Raw genomic sequence first — 24,548 nt, forward strand, 5'->3', positions numbered from 1 at the left:
CTGCACAATGCTAATGATACAGTTACCACAGGTATAAACCTCTCAAAGAATGGAAAGGGCACTTAGAAGCAGTAATGGATGTGCACCTGCATACCATCCTCACATGCGCTAAGCTGCCTAGTCGATCTCATCTACCACCACAGGCTGCTGCGAGTCAAAACCAAATGGGTCACACCAGATGCAAAGATGCACTGCACAAGTGGAACAAGCTGTCCAACGCAGACTGAAAATTCGAGCTCCACGCCAGACTGTGCATCACACTGTCAGCAACTGTCAGTTGTGAGCATATCACGGAAGTAACGAAGATTTCCTGTTAGTAACTCCACAGAATGTGCACTGGAATGAGAAGCTCTTCCCTCGGGTGCCACCCTACCTACTGCACCAAGTATGAGAAAAGGCATTTAACATACAAGATGAGCTTACAGTGCAGGCATCAGGAGTGCAATCCCTGCACAGGCAGGGGGCTGCGACTGTAAAGGCCATATCACACAGGAGGGCACACATCCACCTGCAGAGAGCTGAAGCAATTCGTTTTCCATTGAAACATATGTATCCTTTCAAATGAGAGATGAAGAACTTGGTCTTCAGCTCGTGTAGCTTGTCAAGTATTTCATCACTGGTCACTTAACAGAGCCAAAGGGAGCTTTCCACACAGGATGCACCAATTTGCTTGCCATCAGCCACGTGCGACACTGCTTTGCCCTCTGAGCGGAGTTTTGTTAAATGTAGTTACATCGCAGTTTTATTGTTTCTGCCTACTGTCCACTGTTTGTCATTAGTGTGCAGCTGTAAATCAAGTACTGGTTACTATTTTGACACAAGAAGTTTCATTGTGTAAGTGGGACCATTCTGTACCTGGCTATTCACAGGAGTTACAAAGGGCTGAAATAGAATTAAATAGCTTAGAATTAAATCTGAATCGTACATAAGGGAGATATGACCACCACAAGAGAAGAAAATCTTAGATCGATATTTGTAAAAATTCTTATTAATCTTTAACAAGGCGTACCTGAAAGATTCTATTGCAGTTCTTTCAGAGATTAGTGACAACAATAGGTTACTAATTTTCTTCCTCAATATCTCTAATTTTTCAGGCTTATATTTGAGACTACTGCCACTTGTGTTCTCCATTACTGCTGAAGTAGTAATCCACTCAGTTAGTGCAAAAAGTTTTTGCTGAACCCTTCTGTGCAATTCAAAAATGAGCCATACTCTGTATGTTTAAAACTGTCACACTTAAAAATCTCTTCAAATTTTACTCTGTCTTAAATGTGAACATAATTGTTACACACAACTTAACATTTTATGTCTTCCACAAACAAATGGGAAACACTGAAAGGTCAATGAAACATCTGTCACTTATCAGATAATATCCGAAACATACCTGAAACGTGCCTTTTCAATCTAGACAGATGGCACTTTAAACACTCTTTTCCAAAGATAAAGCTCTTCCAGACATCAGATCAACACATTCGCAGAAAACCTAATGCCTCCTCTGCAACAAACACTAATGTCATATTTGGCTTTGTGGTCCCTGAAGTTCACAATTTTTTGTTTAGAATTTTTTCCTCGAATATCATTTCAGCTACCACTGGTGGGACCTGGGCTATGTACACCCAGGACTGGTTATAGGAAACAGCTTCTTGCGAAAGGGGCCCTTATCACTATCCCAAACATTTTGTGCTTTTTCTTTTGTGTTGTTTAACAATAATATTGTCTGATTTGTGATGATTTGGATTCAAGTGCAACATAAATAAATATAATGACTTTAGTTTACCGAAACAGAGATTAGTACATACCTTTGCTCTGTCTATTATGTGTAAATAGTACGAAACAGGTTTGTTGGTCCACGAAACAGATCCACGGAGGGGAGTCATTTCTGACACGTGCATTATCGTTCCTATATCTGTGAATAAAGAATAAACTCAGTTATTTCAGTTTCCTCTAACATTCAACAAAAAATCGTAAACAAGAAGGAGACAAAGACTAAGAAAATGTCATTGACCTTGCCTTTATTGTGTGTCAGATGACATTAGCCATGTTCTGAATACTGAAGCCAAGGATTTTCATTACCAACCTACAAGCTGTTGAGATAACATGTCAAACCCGAACACTTTACACAAAGGAGCATTTGACATCATCCCATTTCCCTGCTGAAGCTATTACGAAGAAGTTGTTCAAAAATGAAGTTGTTTGGCCAATGAGCCAGAATACAGTAGAATCATATATGGCTAACTAATTACATGATACTTTATCTGGAAATCCACAAAGAATATTCCGGTAACAGACATTAGACATGGTCTAGTGATTATGACACAAATGAAATGCATAAAACGGTTACCAACCGTATTTTTTAAAATATTGATACATTTTGTAAGCATGATCCTGTTACCTTAATCTAGTTCATGCAATAGTTGTCTGAGGGGAAAGCTAAGTGCTACAAAATATACCAAGAAAGAAAAGATTTTAATCACCCTATAAATGGCTTTTTTAAAAGTGTTCTGAATTCCTCCTACAAAATAAGACCCCAGAAAGGAATGGGCAAAGACACGGGAACGGAGGTTGTGACATTAAAAGTTAAAAAACCATTAAGTGACTGTCTCCCTATTCCAAGAGGTTCTCCTCCATGGCAGTATTTACAGAACACAATACAGGAACAAATGAAGTACTAAGTAAACAAGTAATATTGTAAACTGTTAGTACACTTAACCCTGAAACAGAAAGATAATAGCTGACAATTTAAAGATGCTGCAAATTCTTTGACAGATCTTTGTTCCCAATAAAGGCAAAATTTATGAGTGAGTTAAACCTACAGACACAAGGCAGCCATGGAAGATTATTGCCATATCTTATACACGAGTTACTTCCGAGGTTCCTGCACATATGGCATAAAGATAAAGACGGGAAACATTGTAAAAAATAGTATGCCATCAATCATCTCAGAATGAGAAAATAACAAAAAAACACACACGCAACAATGAAGCACCACACATTGTAGATTCTACAAAGTCACTGGTATATGATACAGTGATACAGAAGAATTCAACTTCCAACTCAGAGATTAGCGGAAGTGCTTTTATCAACATTTACACCTTTCTTAAATTTTTAATATGTCTCTATATTACACTAATCTTTGTTACCCATTGATTCTCTAGGCTTTTCTTTTACCAGTTATTCCTCCTCCAATTTCTGCTTCATATTCTTTATTTTCAATACCTTTATCTTCAGAAGTCATTATTTCGCTCCTTCATTCCCTTTAGGACATATCTTCTCTTTCCTTTCATCCAGAACCATAACATGACATGTTCACCTCTATGCAACCTCTTAGCATTTCACATATTTCTCTTTTACCACAGACCGAATCCGCTACACAACATAATCACACTTCTATCACCTTATAACTTTGATAAATTTAAGTACAATGATAAGCTGTTAGTTTATATCTTCACCAGGACATACTTAAAAGTTACATCATATGCATTGTTCAAACTTCATACATTTACCTTCTTCCCAATGTCAGCTTGTGATGATAATTTTTTTCTCATCTGAGTTAAAGAAAGTAGTTACAGTTAGAAAATAATCTTATATGAAGTTAACAGGTATCAGCTAAATATCGAAATTCGTGCAAGCCAACATTCTTTTAAAAATCTTATAAGGGCTCACTGCCACTATCACCTTAGGATAACGTTTATGGAAAAATAAATATAATCAATGAGTTTACAATGTATGATCATTTCTACTATTAACTGATGTAAAAACAGATTTTTTGATTCGTGCAGATTCAACTTCCACTCCTCCATTTCAATGGCTCTAGATGTCATATTTTATAATAACCTTGTTCCTATTTATGTCACAAAAGTGTAAAAGCTCTCTTCTCCTCCTGCAAAGGAGTTTCTACAGACAACTAATGCCATTTGAAAAGGTTTTCCACAGAAGTCTAATTTTGTACATCTTCTTCACAGCTGAAACAATATTAGCTTACACTTGCCCATAATACCTGTAAAAGGAAAAAGCACAGTGTGTCATTAAACAGGTGCATAAGATCAATCTGAATAACACAAGCCACGAGTTTGACCAGTGGTATTCAACTCATTTTGTGCAACTGCTTTTTCAGTATGAAATATTTCAGAATGCTATGATGGGGTATTTCACTATTAACTCATTCTTCAAGCCAGGAGCCCAAGTACACACATCTCTACTGCTTCCCAATCAGTGGTAATCTAAGCAGAAAGGGCCAAGTACAGTCTCTTTATTGCTCTGTTACTTACTGATGATTACAGCTACTAATTCAAATATATCTACCCACACATGGTGAATATGTTAAGAAGCAACAAAACAAGTCATATGAAAACCAATGTTTTATTCCACACAGTGAAAGTGGTGTGATGTATTAACTTGCAGCAGTACAGAGCAAATCTGAATTTGGGTCCCAACAGATGACAGTGATAAGGATGGATGGATGGATGGATTGATGTGGTTGTAGGGACCAAACTGCGAGGTCACTGGACCCTTAATTGTTTGTGTGTGAAGTTGTGAATAGCCCCAGAGAGGAAAGACACAAAGGTAAATTCTGATGGACTCGACTGTATCCAAAATACTAGAAAACCAAAATATAGAAAGAAGCAAGTAGAAGTGAGAGAGAAGTAAATAGGTGAAAGTGAGATAGTTGCCCCACCCAGAAAGTGGAGGTACCTGTGACCAGATATATACCCTCTGATCTCTGAACAGTGCTTCCACACCCTCTATTACCAAAAGAAAACTAGCTACACAGACAAGATAAAATCTCAGGAAAGAGAATAATGACAAGTATGCAAAGGATGACACACATAAAGGAAAAAGAAGAATTAAAAAGATGGGAAGGGCACGAGCTAGGCGGACCACAGAGCAACAGCAGCCACGTGCCCCTCTAGTCAGAGCAAGTCACGGGGTATCCCACCAATCCCTCAAGCAGACAACAGGGCTAATGTGCTGTATGTCAAAGAGAGGAGTAAAAACCACTTTCATGCGTAAAATGTAAAACACAATCAGCTGCTTCAGCTTTGTTCACAAACGCCACCAAAGGCAGTGTATCAGCAAGTTTAAGGTTTCACTGTAAGGAAGCCAAATCAGCGCAGCCTGTAGGATGACGCACACCGTGACACGGGCACCACACCAACAGTGGGGAGGATCCTCATGTCGAAGGTTGTGGCCTGGGGTCAGTCAAGTGTGGTCAGCATGGAACTGATGGAGGACAGTAGATTCCCTGTGAGAAGCATGAAGGGAAGACTGCCATGGCCTCCTTTATGGTTTTCAGTCTATTTGGAGAAACCAGGGCACCCCAATCGGCATTCCAAGACTCCAACAACTGTTGGCATAGAGAGAACCACAGATTCAGTTCCAGTACCCCCATTACCAAATTTGGCATCCAGATAGCTAGCTTGGCCAACTGGTTAGAACATTAATTCCCTGGAAAACCAACACGATTAGGGGTCCATATGAAGACAATCGGCCACCCAGCATTTTAGAGGTATACAGGAGGGTCTGAATAGTCACAACTGACGGGTGTCAAAAGGAAGCCCTGGTCGAAAGCCAGAAGGCTACTCAAAAACGACACTCTGGTGTATGAACAAAGGTGGGAAAGACGGAGTTAAGAGCAGAGATTTTACATGCAAACTGAGATTGTGACACAAGACCTCAGCCTCTGTTGTGGGAGGTATATCTCCTTACCAGGAAAAAGTACATGGAAGTTCAGATGTTCGGGGGAGCAGCGAATGTGTATTGCACAATTGATCAGCAATTGTTGGCACCTGATCTGTAGGGGAGGTACATCAAGCCTATGCGAGTAGGTTGTTCACGATGCTGGTCCAAAATGCATCTGTCACAAGGCTGATTCCACAATGGTGTATGGGTCCAGCAGACACAATGCTGAAAGTGATGCTGAGCTGTACACGAGGCTCCCATAATTGAAACACAACAGGATCGGAGCTTTGTAGAGTTGCAAAAGTGTAGAGGCAGCTGCACCCTGCTGTCAGTATCCAGCAACACCCACAGTTAAGGAGCAATAGTATATGCAGAATTCATCAGAATACAGGGAGCGCGAAACTGCAGACCCCACAACCACTATAAAAAGGGGCACACTGAATACAGAGTCTTGTGGGACACCATTCTCTTGTAGACAGGGAGTACTGTGGGAAGCACCAACCTGAACCTGGAAAGAATGGTGAGACAAGAAGTTCCAGACAAACATTGGGGTTGGCCCTGGAGGCCCCACAGAGGTTAACAAGGATGTGGCGAAACCTCATGGACAAAGTCAAAGAAGACAGTGATAAGATGATGTTACCAGTCAGAAGCTGACTAAACAGCAGACTAAACTGTCAACAGCAGAACGGCGTTGGCAAAAATCGGCCTGGGATGGAGCCCAAAGATTGCGAGACCTAAGGTACCAACACAGCCATTAGATCACCATACATTCAAGCAACTTGTAGAGAACATTAGTGAGGCTAATTGGGTGACAGCTGCCCATATCAAGAGGGTGTTGACCCAGTTTCAATACAGGGACAATAATGTCTCCTCGCCACTGACACAAGAGCTCGCTTTCGCTCCACATATGGTTGAAAATGGCAAGGATGTGGTATTGGCAATAAACTGATGTGTGTTTGAACATTATGCTGTGGATGCAGCCTGCCACTGGATCCAATTTACGATAGTGGGCTAGGGCACTGAGGAATTCCCACTCACTGCACGGAGCACTGTAAGGTTCCAGGCAACATGTGGTATGTGGTAAAGGAAGTTATTCTACCTGCTGATAATTCTCAGACACAGAGGCTCGAGTATAATGTAAAGCAAAATGTTCAGCAATAGCATTTGGAAAAGTGTAAATATCACCATTCCCAGAGATATGAGATTCACCCATGGGGTACTGGTGCCCACAGAGGCATTGATCTTCACCCAAATATGCAAAAGAGGGGTACATGGTCCAATGGCAGCAACATACTGGTGCCAACATTCTCATTTCTGTCTTTTATGCGGTGGTGGACCTGGGCACAGAGCTGTTTAAAGGTAATGAGGTGCTCCATCGATGGATGTCACTTGTAGTGTTGGACAGCCTGTCTGCAATCTCTAACGGCAACAGTAATTTCGAGGCTCCACACATCCTCCGACAGGGGATCCCAAGGAAGTGGGGATCGCTGAGTCAGCTGCCAACAGAATGGCAGCAGTTGTGCTCTAAACAACCACACTGATATCTCCATGTGGCAGGGTGTGAAAGGCGACAGCAGTGGAGAAAGCATGACTGGGTGGACACTCAGACGACTGATGCCGCAGGAGCGTCCAAATGATAGGAAAATGATCAGTGTCGCACCGGTCATCGTGGAGTCTCCAATAGATGGATAGAAGACATGGGTTGCAAACGGAAATATCAATTGCTGAATAAGACCCATATGCCACACTGAAGTATGTCAAAACATCAATATTCAAGAGGCAAAGATTGAGCTCTGTGATCAAATTTTCAACATTTTTACCACAGTCAGTGGTTGTCGTTCCACCCCATCAAGGGTAACACGCATTCAAGTCACCCAAAATTAGGAAGGGTGGAGGAGCTGAGAAAACAGTGCAGCCAACGTGTTCTGGGACACTTCATCATGAGGAAGATACACATTGCAGATGGTAAATTCCTGAGATGTCTTCACACAAACAGCCACTGCCTCCGAAGTCATACTGAGTGACATCTTTGCTGTCAATAGAATACAAAATGTACGTTTAAACATCACTATGTTCTTTCATATTGCGATTCTTAAAATAGTCCCACTAGTCACAGAGAGTAGAGGTGTTTCCTCGAGAGTGACTCAAACCAACAGAGGTAATGCACAGAAGACTACATGACTCAGCCAAATGACGGAAAAATTGCTACAGTTTCACTGGAGGATCACCTATCACTATTCTGTGGGGAGTGATGGAAAATAGGAGACAGGGTCACCTGCCGCCACTGGTTGTGACGATACACCATAAACACACACATCTCCAAATCAGGGTGCTATGGCGGGGGTTGGGGGGGGGGGGGGGGTGTCCGGAGCTGCAGGGACAGGGACCATCAGGAACGCTGCCTCAGTTACAGAGGCCGTACATGCGGGACCGCCAGAATATCCCTCTTTTTGGAGGACTACTACTTGTCCTGGGAAGTAAGAGTCCTGAGGGGCCCTTTCTGGTAAGGTGTGCTGGAGGATGAGGGGTTTTGGGCATAGTATTGTTGCAAGAAAAAATGGTGCAAAGATCGAAAGGCACAAAAAGTGGAAAGGCTGGGCAAACGTTCCCTGCACAATCTGCACTTCTGTAAAATTTAGAAAACAAGTGACAAGTCAAACCCAACAAGGGGGCCATACAATTAATAATGAAAAGTTGCAGAAGAAAACGAGTTTCCAAAACACAAACAAGATCCAATCACAATCAGCACCAAGAATATTATCCAGTGGAAAAGTCGAGTAAAAGAATAGGGGAGGGAGAGTGGGATGGGTTGTCATACTGATAACGTTGAGATTTTCACAGCATGGACAATGGATCCAATGTTCTGCATTAGCAGCTGGATAATGTTGTCAACTAAAATCATAATAAGGCAATTAGGAGACAACCAACTATGACATTTTCAGAACATGAGAAGACTGATCAATACATGACATAACGCCTTATAAAAAGATGTAATGTAACTACAATCTAGTCTTACTGCATCTAAAAGTGTTGCAAATTGTGAAGTCTTATGGTAATGTAGCTACATTAGACCTAACCTGAATGGCCCGTCTGGGATAGAACACTGCATGGAATCTCTGTGGTCTATTAAGCTCATCTCGCCAGGATTTATTGACAAATGATTAAGTAAGGAGAATAATGGTAAACCAAAATAATACGAGCAGTCGTTGGTAGGTGACAATATAGAAGCTTTGTTTATAGAATAATACTGTCACAAATAGTTCAAGTCCGCTGCATAATCTGACTGGGTAGTTATTCTGAACAACACCTCCATTATACTTCTGTGCAGCATACGTGCCAAAAAACTTTCTTTGGAAGAAAACTCGCCATAGAAAGAACGGTTTCACCTGTTGAGATATATACAGTTACACATATATTTGATCAAACTTTCATTACAAATTACTGGTGAGGGACTCAATGGAAGCCGGCAATGCACTTAAATCAAGTTTCCAGGATTTCATATGCATCCCCGTGACTGCATGTACCAATTCTGCAAACTGTTGCAGACATTTGTTCACACTAGTTCAATGTTTGCCTCTTTATACTTCAGTTTTCTAAATATTTTTGCATAACTTTGCCTGCGAAGGATCTGATAACATCATTTCAAAGGTACGAGTAATAATAAAAGCACCATTTTATTTTCTTTGCAATATATATTCCATGATTCACTATCAACTTAGCCATCACCTACTTTCAGTTTCAACTACCCCCCCCCCCCCCCCCCTCTCTCTCTCTCTCTCTCTCTCTCTCTCTCTCTCTCTCTCTCTGAGTGACAGAATGCATTGACTACTATTTTTTCTGAAGTAAATGTTTCGCTATAGAAAGTAATTGAAGGTATCACTGGTGATTTTGACTGACTAAAATTGTTCCAAAGTACATTTCACATCCTCCACCATCCAAACAGTGAACTCTGCAGATCTGATTTAATCGATTCCTACACACATTTTTCTTCACTCCATAAAAATCTTTCTTCTTTCACTGGAAAAACTATTGTTTAAAGGAACTACAATTTTAGTGAAAGAGGAATGTACCACTAAAATGGTGTAATTTTGTAAAGAAATGACTAACAATGCAAAATTGGAAGAAGAAAAACAATAAGTAATAATAAGTTTTAATGCACAAACCACGATAAAGAAACCTCTGCCTATAGCTTAATTCACTTCTTAAAACAATTTTCCTGTAGCTTGTGTTGAATACCGCTGGTTCGAGGGCATGCAGAAAACGTAAACTATAATCATAGAAAGAAGTATTTCTACGTCACTACTTGCAGAGAGGAACAATTTACATATAAATGAAACAGTGGAAACTCCACATAGGAATATCAACAATGTAGAATAAGATAGATTGCTGCTTACCGTGAAGAAGACGCATTAAGTCACAGACGGGCACAATTAAAGGACACTCAAACCAGAGCTGCCGGAGTCGACTATCATGTGTGCGTGAGGTGTGCTTGCTTGTGTATATGAATGGTGTGCATCTCTTTTGCTAATGACGGCTGTAGCCAAAAGCTTTGTGCAAGTGTCTTCTAATTGTGCCTGTTTGCAACTCAATATGTTGCCTTTATAGTAAATATCAATATCTTTTCCTACATTGTTTACATATGAACGAACTTGAAGAAAACAAACATTCACACACAATTCAGTTTCAGCCCTTAAATCATTAAGAGCTTGCATCACATTGCATGAGAATGCGACCAGAAATACTTCATCTGTAGAATGTATGGTTCACAAGATTTATAAGGTTTATCAATCAGTTTACCCTACAGCTACTGACACCACTGGCCTCAGACATATGTGATAGATTTTAATCTTAACTACAACCACACGCAAAAGAGATGCAAAAACACTTTAATAATAACACTGATGAATAAATTAACAAGATGCCCATAAAGAGAAAACAAAAATCTGGGTACCATTGTAACAAAAGCTACAAATGCTTTGAATCTCTTAAACACCTGCACCAGGCAAACTGTAAGTAAAGCCGAAGCATTTTTCAGAAACAGTCCTCAAAAAACTTCAAATATAATGTTTTACACTTTTAATACTTTGGAGACCAAGCCGCAACATAGTTCGGACTACAAGTTTGTATTAAAAAGAGCACACCCGAGTACTGATCAGGTTGCGATTTTCTCGACGTGTGATGTATGGCCATCTTGCAACCTGCGCCTTGACTGTTATTACCTTTTGTTGTCAACTTCTAGAATTATTTCGAAAGAAACATTAGCGAACATAACTGCTGTTGCAAGTGACTGAGTCAATACGATCACACTCACATAATTGTGTGTGTCCACTTGTTAGGTTTCACAGTTTGCTGTAATTTTACCACACGATACATCACATTTGTTGAGTGAGCAAGAAATTTTGGAAGTGCAAGGGGAAGAAATTACTCAATAATTCAGGCGACACTTTTTCTGGGAGGACCAATATACTTTCTGTCATTATTTTAAAATTTGTAGTCTATCAAAGAACTAAAGCGGAAAAAAAGAGAGAAAAAGAAGAGCTTTAAGTTTGGCCCTTCTTTGGTATGTATTACTCTTTAAGATACATCAAATACATATGTAAAATCCAGGATGGAATGTAAAAATATCAGAGAAGGAAAGTTGCTACACATCATATAACGGAGATGCTGAGTCGCGATAGGCACAACAAAAAGATTCACACAATTACAGCTTTCGGGCATTAAGGCCTTTGTCAGCAGTAGACCAGTTCTCTGAGACTGCAAACATGTGTGCAAGTTGCATTTGTGTGTGTGTGTGTGTGTGTGTGTACTGCTGACAAAGGTCTTAATGGCCGAAAGCTATAATTGTGTGAAAATTTTTGCTGTGCCTATCGCGACTCAGCATCTCCGCTATATGGTGAGTAGCAACTATCCTTCTCTGGTATTATTCAAATACATATGTGACAGAAAGACTTTAAAAATGGCATAAATGACTTGTTTCCTAGGCCCAATATCTTTCCAAGTGGCCATCTCCAAAGTTCTTAGTCCATGCAACCATCAAAATAGATTATACGAAATTATACAGGACTGGGGTTCAGAACCATTGTCAGTAAGCACTTATCAAAAACATTCTACAAATTTTAACAATATTTGAACTCATTTGCAGTGTCACCATCATCACACACTGCTAACTGACGAGAGGAAACCAATTTCTGAACAGCAGGAGTGCAGCAACAATGAAAAACTGAAGTAGGGAGGTCATATCAATTCCAAAGAAGTTGAACAAATGCTCTTTCTTGTAATTAATTTATGTATTTGTAGAAATCAAGGCCTGGTGATGGAGGATCATAAGAAATGAGGCAGCATATCCCATTAGTCAAGTATGGGAAAGAAAATTGGCTGTGTACCAATGCCAGCACATCATTTCATTTCAATAATTAAAGCTGCGGAATGTGACAGCTAAGAAATGAGGAACAGCCCTTCGTTAAATCTCAGTGAAGATAATGCATCTCAACAAACAAACAAACAAACAAAAAAAGTAACCAAGAGTTCAAAAATGGCTCTGAGCACTATGGGACTTAACATCTGTGGTCATCAGTCCCCTAGAACTTAGAACTACTTAAACCTAACTAACCTAAGGACATCACACACATCCATGCCCGAGGTAGGATTCGAACCTGCGGCCGTAGCAGTCGCGCGGTTCCGGACTGAGCGCCTACAACCGCATGGGCAACACGGCCGGCTAACTAAGAGTCATGTATTGTGTTGTCTTACAGAACAACAGAGTGATTATTATTATTATTATTATTATTATTACTGGATTGTGGGGCACTCAATCAGCAGCAGCCATACAATGCCCCAATGTTTACACAGTCCAATCTAGCCACTGTCACAAATGATAATGGTGATGATAACACAAACACCCAGTCCCCAGGCAGAGAAAATTCCTAACCCGGCCAGGAATCGAACCCGGGACCCCGTGATCCAGTGGCAGCAATGCTAGCTGCTACAGCATGAGCGGTGGACACAACAGAGCAAGGAGGAAATCCTTGTTTAATCCACACTGTAAACATGAAAACTAAAAACAGTTTCAGACAGTGGAGCATCCTCATGCAGAATAACAAGATGTGTTTTAAAAATGAATGAATGTTATTCCCTGGAAATTATTCGTATCTACGCACCAATGTGTTGATATTATGAAAATTTGCAGAAACTGACACATGGCAGTAAATCCCAGAACAAAATGATAATGAAACATTTTTAATGAGAGAGTTAAAATTATTTATTCAGACACACTTTTGGTACAATGTGGGGCAGATTGACGAATAACTTACCAAGAGTAACAACACATCTGCCCTTTTATGCATTCTTTACAGAGAAAAACAGAAAATGGACAGGATAGTGACAAAATTAAACTAAAAATTAAATTTGTTATATTTTTATTAAGCAACAAAAAGATTATACAGGATGAGACAGTCTTAATTCATTTTCCAAAAGTGATCACAGACTACTGAGACGCAGAGTAAAATAGAAACACAGCTACTCGCTGAGCTACTAACAGAAGTAAAGGACAGTCTACCACACGTATTAGACATCAGTCTCAGCAATTCCACACTCACGATAATTGCTTTATCGTGGGTCAATCATCTCTAACACATGGAGCTGCAAAGATGAGATTAGAAGATGGACCCTGCTAGGGTGGGTGGCTGCGACGTAGCTCACCAAGAACAAGCGTAACAGAGTGATAATATACAGCACAAGAAACCAGCCTGTCGAAACACTCTTTTTTCAGTCTTCTTTTATCGTTGTGAGACACTGACCCTTGTAGGCAGAGACAAGCAGCATGTCAATACATTTGAGCTCTCATGCTGACACAGGATGGTGCACATAAAATGGACCAAAAGAGGAACAAATGTGTCCATTATCATGCAACTTGGCACCTCCAGTGTCCACCAAAAGATTCTCTTGTTCTCTTGCCATATTGTGAGAGAAAAAACTTGTGTAAAGAAAGTTCAAGCATATGAGATCAAGGGGGAGTGCAATTAACAAATCAAGATCTCTGGTCTATCGCTCCTGCAGGCTGGTAATCATCCGAGACGGAGATACAGCCATAGGGTCACAGCTGCCCACTAAGCCTCCCCTGACCTAGGGTTCTGGATGACTTGACTGAATTCTCCCCATTTCCTAAGCCTTACCAGTCCTTTTCCTTCATCCCTCTTCCTTCATTCCTTTTCCTTCCCCTTCAACCCGTCTGCCAGAGGTCGATGCGTGTTTTCCTCTGCTGCCACTTAGCGAGTAGGTTTTTTTGTCAATCCAATTGTATTACAAAATATTTCATCATCATCATCATCATCATCATCATCATCATCATCTAGGACTGATTATGCCTTTCAGCGTTCAGTCTGGAGCATAGCCCCCTTATAAAATTCCTCCATGATCCCCTATTCAGTGCTAACATTGGTGCCTCTTCTGATGTTAAACTTATTACTTCAAAATCATTCATAACCGAATCCAGGTACCTTCTCCTTGGTCTGCCCCAACTCCTCCTACCCTCTACTGCTGAACTCATGAGTCTCTTGGGTAACCTTGCTTCTCCCATGCGTGTAACATGACCCCACCACCTAAGCCTGTTCGCCCTGACTACAAAATATTTATATAGGAAAAAGGGGGCAATAAATCAAAATAGAAACTTATGTTTGGTAGGCACCGACTATTATCGCTCTGAATTTTAAATGCCACAGTAACTAAAAACAAGGTGAAAATTTTATACACACTTGAAAATTTCTTCATTCATTTGTGTGAGTAAAAAAACATACATGTCCAAAAGAACACACACCGTTTGATCCTGCAGCCACTGTGAATCGAGGCACAACAGAATTAAAGGCATTAGCTGTCATTGGACACTGATTTATATCAATGGGGCAAGCAGAAAATTTATGCTAGACCGGAATTCCAACCGAGGTCTCCCACTTACTTCTAGAGACGCAGTGACCACTATGCCATTTGGACACGTCACTGCAACTGCACAACTATCCTAGCAAGCAGACCCAAATTCTGAACTTGTAGCACACACTACTGACGTAGTGTTCCTGCTCATCAGACTCATTCCTCTTGCCTACTACGCAGAAGACCTGGGCTCGAATCCTAGTCCAGCACAAATTTTCAATTTGACTGGTAACTAACATCTTTAATTCCTTTCTGTCTAATTGCAAATTATTAAACCACAAGGACAAGAAATCCGAACGGAACTGCATGTTCATTTGCGTAATGTCTCAAAAAGAACAATCCTCAAAATTAAAACAGTACAGCAAGCTTTCTTCACAAAAGAAGACAATTAAAAAAAACTACAGCTATCACTCTCCTCTCCATAAATTATTCATTACAATTACTAGCAACCGCACTGCAAAATAGATTTCAGTCTGTCAAAGGACTAAGCCGGCTACATATGTGGACAGTCACAACAGTCCATTCCCAAGTAGTGAGTGATGGCGCACAATTGACTTCCAAAACTTTTTTGATTCGGTACGACACCAACATTTATAATTAAAAGTATGCATCATGTTATAGAGTATCCGACAAAATTAGTGACTGGGTGGGCAGGACACAGTATGTTACGTCTGGTGGAAATCAAGGTGCGCCCCATGTAAGTTTACTGTGATTCATGTTAATGCTGTATATTAATGATGTGGCAGACAATATTAATAGTGACCTCCGACTAATTTTCTTCAGATGATGGGATTTCAATGTGCTACAAAGACTGGCAACTTGCAATGTATTTACAGAAATGTAAAATAATGCACTTCTCAAAATGCAGAAAAATGGTATATTATTGTGGCAATATCAATGAGTCACAGCTGGAATTACTCAACTCTTACAAATATGTGGATGTAACTATTTTCAGCAATATGAAACTGAATGATCACTTAGGCACAGCCTTAGGTCAAGTAAGCAGCAGAGGTATTTGAGCAGTCATTCTTTCAGTGCTCCATACACGAATGGAACAGGCAGAAACCCTACACAAGGCATTGTGTCGATTGTCCTCTGCTGTGTACTTCACAGTTGTCTGCAGAGTATGTAAGTGGACATCTCAGAAGACAGAGAGTGCCTTCAGGTCCCTAAATCTGGAAAGAGCAAGATGCACGTGCATTACTGAATACACCAGCATCATTTTTCAGTTTAAAAGTGACACTACTCCCATGTTAGCCTTCAGGGCATGTTAACTTCGAGAACCGATGGAAGACTTGAATAGAGCAAGTTTAAGAAGTCTTGAAAATTTTTTTGTAAAAAATACAAAAATGATGCACATTCAACTAATAAAAAAGATAGTTGTACAAATTAAATTGTAGAACCAGCTGATGATTTGTGCACGTAGGGTTGTCGAAGTACTGACATCGAAAGAAATAAACTGAAGAGTAAAACTGGCTGGAATGTCTTTTGTAAACAGGATTTGCCACTAAGCTCGTGATGTAGCCTACTTCCCATTGATTGGGTGGAGAGATACGTTTTGGGAGCTGCCAAGAGACCAAATCAACTCTCTCCTCTGCTGATAAGCGAGACACGGTTTGCCAGATTCTGGGTGATAAGGAAAGACATAAAAGACTATATAACAAAAGGTGAGTGCATGACATTAAAAAATATAAATGAGAAAAACAGGTCTTTTTGTGTGTGTGTGTGGGGGGGGGGGGGGGGGGGGCGCACGCACGCGTGTAATTTTATAAACTGGTGTATTTCATACATCTTGAAGATATAACACAGTGATACTCTGAAGCCAATTTCTTCATTGCACGAAAATTCACTAGCTCGACTCATATTCAGGCTCAATATCCTGCTGACTTGGAAGATTAAAGAGATACTGAAAAAACTTTTAATGTATGTTGTATGTATGGGATTTTATGTTAAACATTACACTATCCAGTTTTGAAGAGAAGTGAACAGAGTGCCATTTTTACACAATAAAATGGATGTTAACATCATCATCATCAGATTATTATTATAAGATTATTATATTATAATAATATAATGGAAGGAAACATTCCACGTGGGAAAAATTATATATAAAAACAAAGATGAGGTGACTTACCGAACAAAAGCGCTGGCAGGTCGATAGACACACAAACAAACACAAACACAAACACAAACACACACAAAATTCAGCTTTCGCAACAGACTGTTGCCTCATCAGGAAAGAGGGAAGGAGAGGGGAAGACGAAAGGAAGTGGGTTTTAAGGGAGAGAGTAAGGAGTCATTCCAATCCCGGGAGCGGAAAGACTTACCTTAGGGGGAAAAAAGGACAGGTATACACTCGCACACACGCACATATCCATCCACACATACAGACACAAGCAGACATATTTAAAGACAAATTTTGTGTGTGTTTGTGTTTGTTTGTGTGTCTGTCGACCTGCCAGCGCTTTTGTTCGGTAAGTCACCTCATCTTTGTTTTTATATATAATTATACTATAATAAGATTATTATATTATCATAATAATAAGATTATTATATTATTATAATAATAAGATTATTATATTATTATAATAATAAGATTATTATATTATTATAATAATAAGATTATTATATTATTATAATAATAAGATTATTATATTATAATAATAAGATTATTATTATAATAATAAGATTATTATTATAATAATAAGATTATTATTATTATTATTATCATAATAATAATAATAATAATGATAACACACATACAATTTTGTGTGTGGTTATATTTGCACACACAAAATAAAAGTTGACTCTAATAGGTTCACACAATGTTATACATATGATTACACCAATGAGAGACTTTTTTACTGGTTCAGGAATATCATATTACTGAAAGAAATAGATACTCTTAGAATGTGGTATGCATATAGAAGAAAGATGGGTTGACTCTGTGCACAGGAAAGTCATGTTTAAGTTGCTATTTCAGATAAAACAGTGGGTCTCTAGCGCTTATTAGCTGGTAACACACAAAATATCATAATTAACCATTCTCAATGCATACTGTCATGGCTTATTTCTTTGATAACATGCATCTGAAAGATAATATGGAAAGATCTCGCCTTCTGCGATTACTCAAATCACAGACAACTATAGTAATAGACAGTGAAACATTTTGTACTCTTAATTTTAAATGTTTAATACTTTGACATTTGATTCCCCAAGCATATGTATCACAAGTTGGATGTTCTGCTAAAGCAAATGAGCATTATGAAGGAGAAATGCAGAAAAAATTAACCAGACAGAAAATCATGATAATGAGAGATTTAAATGCAGATGTGGGAAAGGAAAGTGAAGGACATGTGTAATTGCTGGGAGTAGAAAGGAATGGATTGGCAATCGGAAACACCAGGTTTAAAAAAGAAAGTCATTACATAATCAACTAAGACTTAATGAGTAAATCTGTGATACAACTACATAATTTCTGACCAGAACTGTCACAGTTGTTGAGGCAACACCATCTGAACCCTAGATAGTATCATCGCCTTTTAATAGTGACGGTTAGAGAGATTAAGGGGCAGAAAGACAGAAAAGTATGGCGAGAGTGTGGAAGTTGAAGTAAGAGAAATTCAAAGAATAATTTGAAAAATAATGTATAATGTACCAAACAATAAGATGCAGGCAGTAAAGAGAAATGGGGAGAGTTCGAAACAATGGTGATGCAAGCTGCAGAAAAGGTGCAGAGGACCCAGTGATAAGAGAAGCTGGAAAGAAATGTCTTGGTAGAATGACACAGTAAAGGAGGAAGTTGCAAAGAAAAACCAAGGAATTCTGGACATGGTTTCAAGAGAGAAAACACAAATCAATAAAGGAATAAACTGAGAAGAAGATGGTGGCTGAGAGGTAGTAAGGGAGAAGAGGAAATGGATGGAAGAGCGGGCAACAATAGGGAAAGACATGTGTGAGGACAATAAAAAGGTCCTCTACGGATCGGTTAAGGCAAAGAGAGGCACGGCGGAAAGTGTTGGAGCGAACAATAAAAAAAAAGAAGGAAAGCAATTCGAGGAGATGTGGAAGAACTATTTTTAAGAATTGCTAAACCCCAATGGAAAGACAGATGAGGAAAATTAGGTGCCTGGGGATGTAGGCAATGCTGAGACAGACATAACGTGGACAGAAATTGATGAAGTAATAAAGAATATGAAAGAAGGAAAAGCGCCTCAACTGGATGAAGTAAGTACATAGACAGTGGTTCCATAATGTCACGAGAACCTTATGAAAAGAAAGAACACCGAAAGACTGGAAAAAGATAACCACAGTACTAATTTTTTAGAAGGGTTGCAGGAAACTTTGCAAAAATTGTAGAAGAATTACTTTGATATGTCGTATGTATCATACTGCCAGCGTATTTGAGAAGATCCTAGAAAAGAGTGTGCAGTAGGCGGTGGGTGGTGGTGGTGGTGGTGGTGGTGGTGGTGGTGGTAGTAGTAGGAATGTATCGCAGAAGTGAGAGTTGTGTAAAAGTTGGAGGAGAGAAGGCAGACTGGTTAGAACAGAACTATCCCCTCTACTTTTCATCACAATTATAGATGAAAATGTGAAATAATTTATGTTTGTTGGTGATTAAATGGTGTGGGGAAATGGAGGAGGAGAGGAATAAGAAAAGCTAAAGGTACGGGAGGAAGTACTGGGACGGCATAGATCAAAATTTAATACAAAGACACGTGAAGCGACGGTGACCGCAAGGAATACGACGAGAGTATATAAGGAAGAAGAAGAAGAAGAAGAGAGTATGTAAGTATTACAGGTCAAATACTAAAGAAAGTGAGAACTATCTTGAGAGCTTAAGAAAAGACAGTTGAAGATATGATAAAGAGGTCAGTGAAAGGGGAAGGCAAGCACACTTATTTGTACAGAGTGTAAGAAGCCTATTTCAGGACAAGGAGAACCACTAGAACACAAAAGTGTTATAATAAGCATACTATGATCCAATACTCACTCACACTACTGTGAGTAATGAAAAAACGGCAGGTAAGCAAGATACAGACCTGCAAAAGGGAATTTCAAAGGAACAGGGTATGACCGACTAGAATTAATAAAGTTAAGAATGAGGCAGCGAGAGAAATAATGAAAGAGAAGCCCATGCAGGAGTCAGTAAAAAGGATAAGATTATGATGGAATGGACATGTTAAACCAATGGAAGTCAGCGGCACACCACGACATGCTCACGAAATGACAGTATCAGTGGATATACCTCAAGAAAGAAAGAGACATGCATGAATCTATAGAGTGGAGAAGAGAGGAGAAGACTGGCGAGGGAAATGTGGTGGAAGGACAGAAAAAAAAAGATGGAGAGGCTTATGTTGCACGCAGAACCAGCCAGGGGCTACAAAGGATGGTGGTGGTGGTGGTGTGGTGGTGGTGGTGGTGGTAGTAGAAGAAGAAGGAGCAGTAGTAGTTTGGTATTTGGAATGATGACAAAATGCTGCTTCTCTTACAAATTAAAGACACTTTGTAAAGCAATTAAAACTGCATAAAAAATCTCAAACTGTACTGCACAACAGCTGAAATACAGAAGTCTACGGAAAATGGCCTACCATTCTCAAGATTTTTAAGAGATCCACAATTTGCTGCAAAACAAAATACATTTATCATCAGAACAGCAAGTAATAATTTTGAACACAGCAAAATACTTATTATCTGCAAACCATATATTCTTATTTCAGTATATATAACGTGTACTGTAATGCACACAGAACAGTAATCTTACCACTAAGATTCCTATCAGTTATGCGGAAGTTCAGAGGACAAAATGATTTTGATGACACTATTCGGGCTCCATCTTTCAGATCAGCAAACCGTTCTTTTAACATGTGATCTACTGTTGGTCCAAATGCAAAGTTGTTGACAAACACAATGGTTGCACTGATAATCTTTTCACGATGTTCGTCATTCAGGAAATCTCCTTTTATAAGGCGATACTCTCCATATTTCTTCCCATACCAACGCATCCATTTGCGGAAGTGTACGTTCATAGCCTAGTGAACATTAAAAAGAAAGTTGTGATTAGAACACGTATAAACGTACCGTTGATATTCATAGTAGTTTGGTCGTTTACCAATACATTTTAGTAACTAGAAAATCAACAAAGGGTAACGAGATGTTACATTCGGAACTCATTTCATTTTGTACAATCAGCATATATAAATTTGTTATTTGGTCAAAACTATATCACTAATTGAATAACTCAACTTCTGTAAAAAATTAAAATTGAATTTACCTCGGCATACATCGATGGAATTTCAGCTCTTTCAACGCCAAAACATATTTTGCAAGGTGTTGCTGCTGCCATCTGCAAAACCACTTGACCAACTCCTGATCCCAGGTCAACAAATACATCATCCTTTGTGATTTCTATTTGGTCAATCATTTGGCATACAAGATCATACGATGTTTCACCGTAAACCTGCAAACACATTTATGCTGATGAACAATTTTTTTAAGTCCACACAACAAAGGGTAAAAATATATATTACATTCGAAATATGAATGCGACTGACTGTAGGTCCAAGAGAAATCTTTAAAGTATTGCAATAAAGGTGCTTTATATCTACAGCTCTTCATATTATGAAAACATATCATTCTGTGCACTTATTTTCTGCTATTTTAGCTGCAAAATTCCCCATTTACACTGAACACAATGCAACAACAATGTTATATTCAATTTGTTCAAGGTTGGAGCTCAACTGGAAAAACAAAATGGAAGCTCTGTCTGCTTTCAGAAACTTGAACCACTGCAGCTCTCCATGCAAGTCCCCTCATCTTTGTGAAGTGATGTAAATGCTTTAACCTGCTTACTCTACTTACACCTCGGTCTCCCTCTACAATTTCTATTACCACACTGACCATTACTTGATGCCTCCAGATGTATTCTATCAACTGATCATTGCTTTTAGTTATGTTGTGCCCCAAATTTCTCTTCTCCCCAGTTAGATGTAGTACCTTTTCATTATTTATCTGATCTAACAGTCTAATCACCAGCATTTCAAAATCTTCTATTCACTTCTTGCCTGTAGTGTATCACCTAACTGTCACTCCACTCGAGACAAATACTACCAAAATTTGTATTCCAATCTAAATGTACGTGGAGAACTGTTTGTACATGAACCAATGATTCCATTCTGAATAATGAATCAAGTGTTATTGGTTGCTGTTTTTGATTCCAGTAAGAAATAACCAATTATAATTTCTCCATTTGACCAATTTTAATTAGGGTGAAGTGGGGTAAGTGTAACCACGTTTTGGCATAGTTCAACTTTGACACCAAATTGCCAACTTGTTATTGAAAATATGATTTTGAAATTTCTCATGCTTAAAGTTTGACTTATTGACTTTTAAACAATACACATTTTGTTTTTGACAAAGAAAATTATATGGTCAAATAATTTTTTTCAAATTTTGTGTTGTGAGGTTACACTTGCCCCATGGTTCGGGGCAAGTTTAACCTCGCATTGTTGTACCCACACAGAGCATTGTAAAAGAGACTTGGGGTAAATGACCTGATTACCCAATTTTAAGTGAATTTGAGGGTTTTTAAAATATTAAAATATCTTATATTTTACTCAAGATATGAACTTTTTTGCACACGCCTCTTTGTGTATTATGAAATCCACAGCAAATGTTAGTTAATCTAAAAAATAAGTGTTAGCCTAAACCATAAAACACTGAAACAGAATGCATCATAGATGATTTATTTTTGTTTTAGGCCAATAATTTATTAGTTTAAATTCTACAAAAGTAACATTGTTTTCTTTAGTAGGCAATTTAACAAAAATAATAAAATATCTTGTCTCAAGAGAAAGAAAAATTCAGTTTATAAGTTCACTTTCTATTATTTTTCATGGTAGTTGAACTAAATTTGTTGGCAATTTGTGTTTAATGCTAAACTGCCCTAATTCAACTTATTATATTCACACTTTAGTCACTGAATGCGGTATGAATCAAATGTAACACCAAATGTCAGGTCTCCCTTGTGACCCAAAGTAGGCTCAGGCAGCACTGAAATGACATCAGAGAATGGAACTTCCGTCTCATCTCTTCTATCAGGCCAGTAGAATGTGGTGCCATGCTTTGTCTTATTTTTGCATCTGGGGAAAATCACTTCTGGATCTCCTAAATCACTAATTTTGGTAACTTGGCCGATAAAATGAACTTTCTTACATTTTGTTGCAAAAGCTACCAGAACAGTTTCCAACTGTAATTTTATCTTTGGCTACAAAAAAGTTTGCCTCTTTTTCTTCTTCTTCTTCACAGTTTATAATTTCTTTCCTGAGATCGTCTAGTGTTATTATGTCCCATTTTCTTCATCACTACTTATTAAAGATAGGCCTCCCTCAGTTTCACTTTCTTCACTTGTTGATTCAACTTCCAGTCTTTTTTTTCTTGTTACCCAAATCAGGGATTTTTTTTTTCCACAACATTCTGAGATGCCATTTCGGATAAAGCAACAGCGCTTTGTTTGGAAGATTTACTTTTCATTACCAGCCCTTTTTTTTATGCCAATAATGCTTTTTTGTTTTGCTTTCTCCTTATTATTCTTGTTTCCTTTAAAATATTTTTCTTTATAGATGCCATCTTGAAAAGTGATAACTTCAGCTCCTGGTGCATTCCTTTTCTTCTTTGTTTTACCAGTGGGACTATACTGTCTGACTGTTTCCAATAATAAGCTTTCAAATGACAAATCAGATGTTCCAGAACATAATGAAAGAACTCTGATACTGGGAGAACTGCAGGGTTCAGTAGATGTAGGCCTATAAAATTCTGGAGGTTGTTCAGCTGGAAGCTTCCCAAAAAATCTGAGTACTTTCTGTTAGAGACATAGCTTCCACACAGTTTGGCTGCATTATTGTGAGCTGGCAACGGATTTGTTTCTGCCAAAGATTTGGTATGAGCTACATATCTTTTATATGCCTCCGGATCATATTTAGTTTTATCAATTACTTCTCTACTGTAAGGGAATATTCCTGCTTTTTGAAAACCATTTTTCAACAATTCAGGTGGTGTTTCATTCCATACAGCAGTGAGGAGATTGGAAAAGTCACATTTGCTAATTTTTACCCCTTGATGATGTCTCTGGTGACGAGTTAACTTTTGGTCCCAAGTAGATTTCACACTCTTAAACACTGCTACATTCATTGGCTGCAGAATGAATTATCGTGCTCAACATTGTTGTCAGTCAAACAATGCTTCACATACTGTACTGTAATTGAAATGGTGGCATTATTTACAGTTCTGTCATATTTTATAAAAAAAAATGTGGTTTAAAAATATAGTCGACTTAAATAAAAAATAAAATATATCTCGCACAAACTCAGTAGGCCTACAAATCCAGCACATCAGGTATTCTGGTATCCATATGTACAGAAAGGCCAGTTTAGTTGATCTAATGTGATGGCAAAAACAAGGTTACGGCTTAAATAAATAAATTTGTTCTGGTAAGTTTGTTTGGGGCAAGTGTAACCATGCCTGGCATATCAAGAGCTTTATCAGTAGAGTAAAACGAATCTCATATCTGAAATTATCATGCAAAAGTTAGTTTGTAACCAAAAAATTAAGCAGTTATCTTTAAAACTGCAAAAATGACAGACCACCAAATTCTGAGCAGGTCACTCTCTCGCAGAGTGAAAATGTAGACGTCAATTCAAGTCCAAAAATTGATTACCAATTTATGTCAGATTTGACAACTTATGGTTAAATATAACAAAGAGAGGAATAAATTAACATGTGTGATAGGTCAAAGGTAAAAATACAGCTTCTTTAAGGCACCATAAGCCGTGGTTATACTAACCCCATGGTTACACTTACCCCACTTCACCCTAGATGCTTTCCGTATCCCTTCAAAAAGTACAGCAGAAAGCACAGCAATTTCTGTGCCATGTTGAAAATATGAGGAT

General features: G+C 38.7%; 1 protein-coding gene across 3 annotated transcripts in view; it reads right to left on the reverse strand.

The window, feature by feature from the left end:
* The window catches only part of LOC124614067 (histone-lysine N-methyltransferase, H3 lysine-79 specific), a 205,570-nt gene that overhangs the window by 77,876 nt on the left and 103,146 nt on the right, over window positions 1-24,548 (reverse strand). For all 3 annotated transcript variants that reach the window (XR_006979690.1, XM_047142901.1, XM_047142903.1), the window contains 3 exons: window positions 20,876-21,061; window positions 20,366-20,633; window positions 1,800-1,906 (listed from right to left, as the gene is read on the reverse strand). Coding sequence is in view for 2 of the 3 variants with exons in the window: in XM_047142901.1 (XP_046998857.1) it covers window positions 1,800-1,906; window positions 20,366-20,633; window positions 20,876-21,061 (561 nt within the window). In the remaining variant the exon portion in view is untranslated. The remainder of the gene's footprint in view (window positions 1-1,799; window positions 1,907-20,365; window positions 20,634-20,875; window positions 21,062-24,548) is intronic.

This window comes from Schistocerca americana, chromosome 4 (assembly GCF_021461395.2).
Source record: "Schistocerca americana isolate TAMUIC-IGC-003095 chromosome 4, iqSchAmer2.1, whole genome shotgun sequence".
NCBI lineage: Eukaryota > Metazoa > Arthropoda > Insecta > Orthoptera > Acrididae > Schistocerca > Schistocerca americana.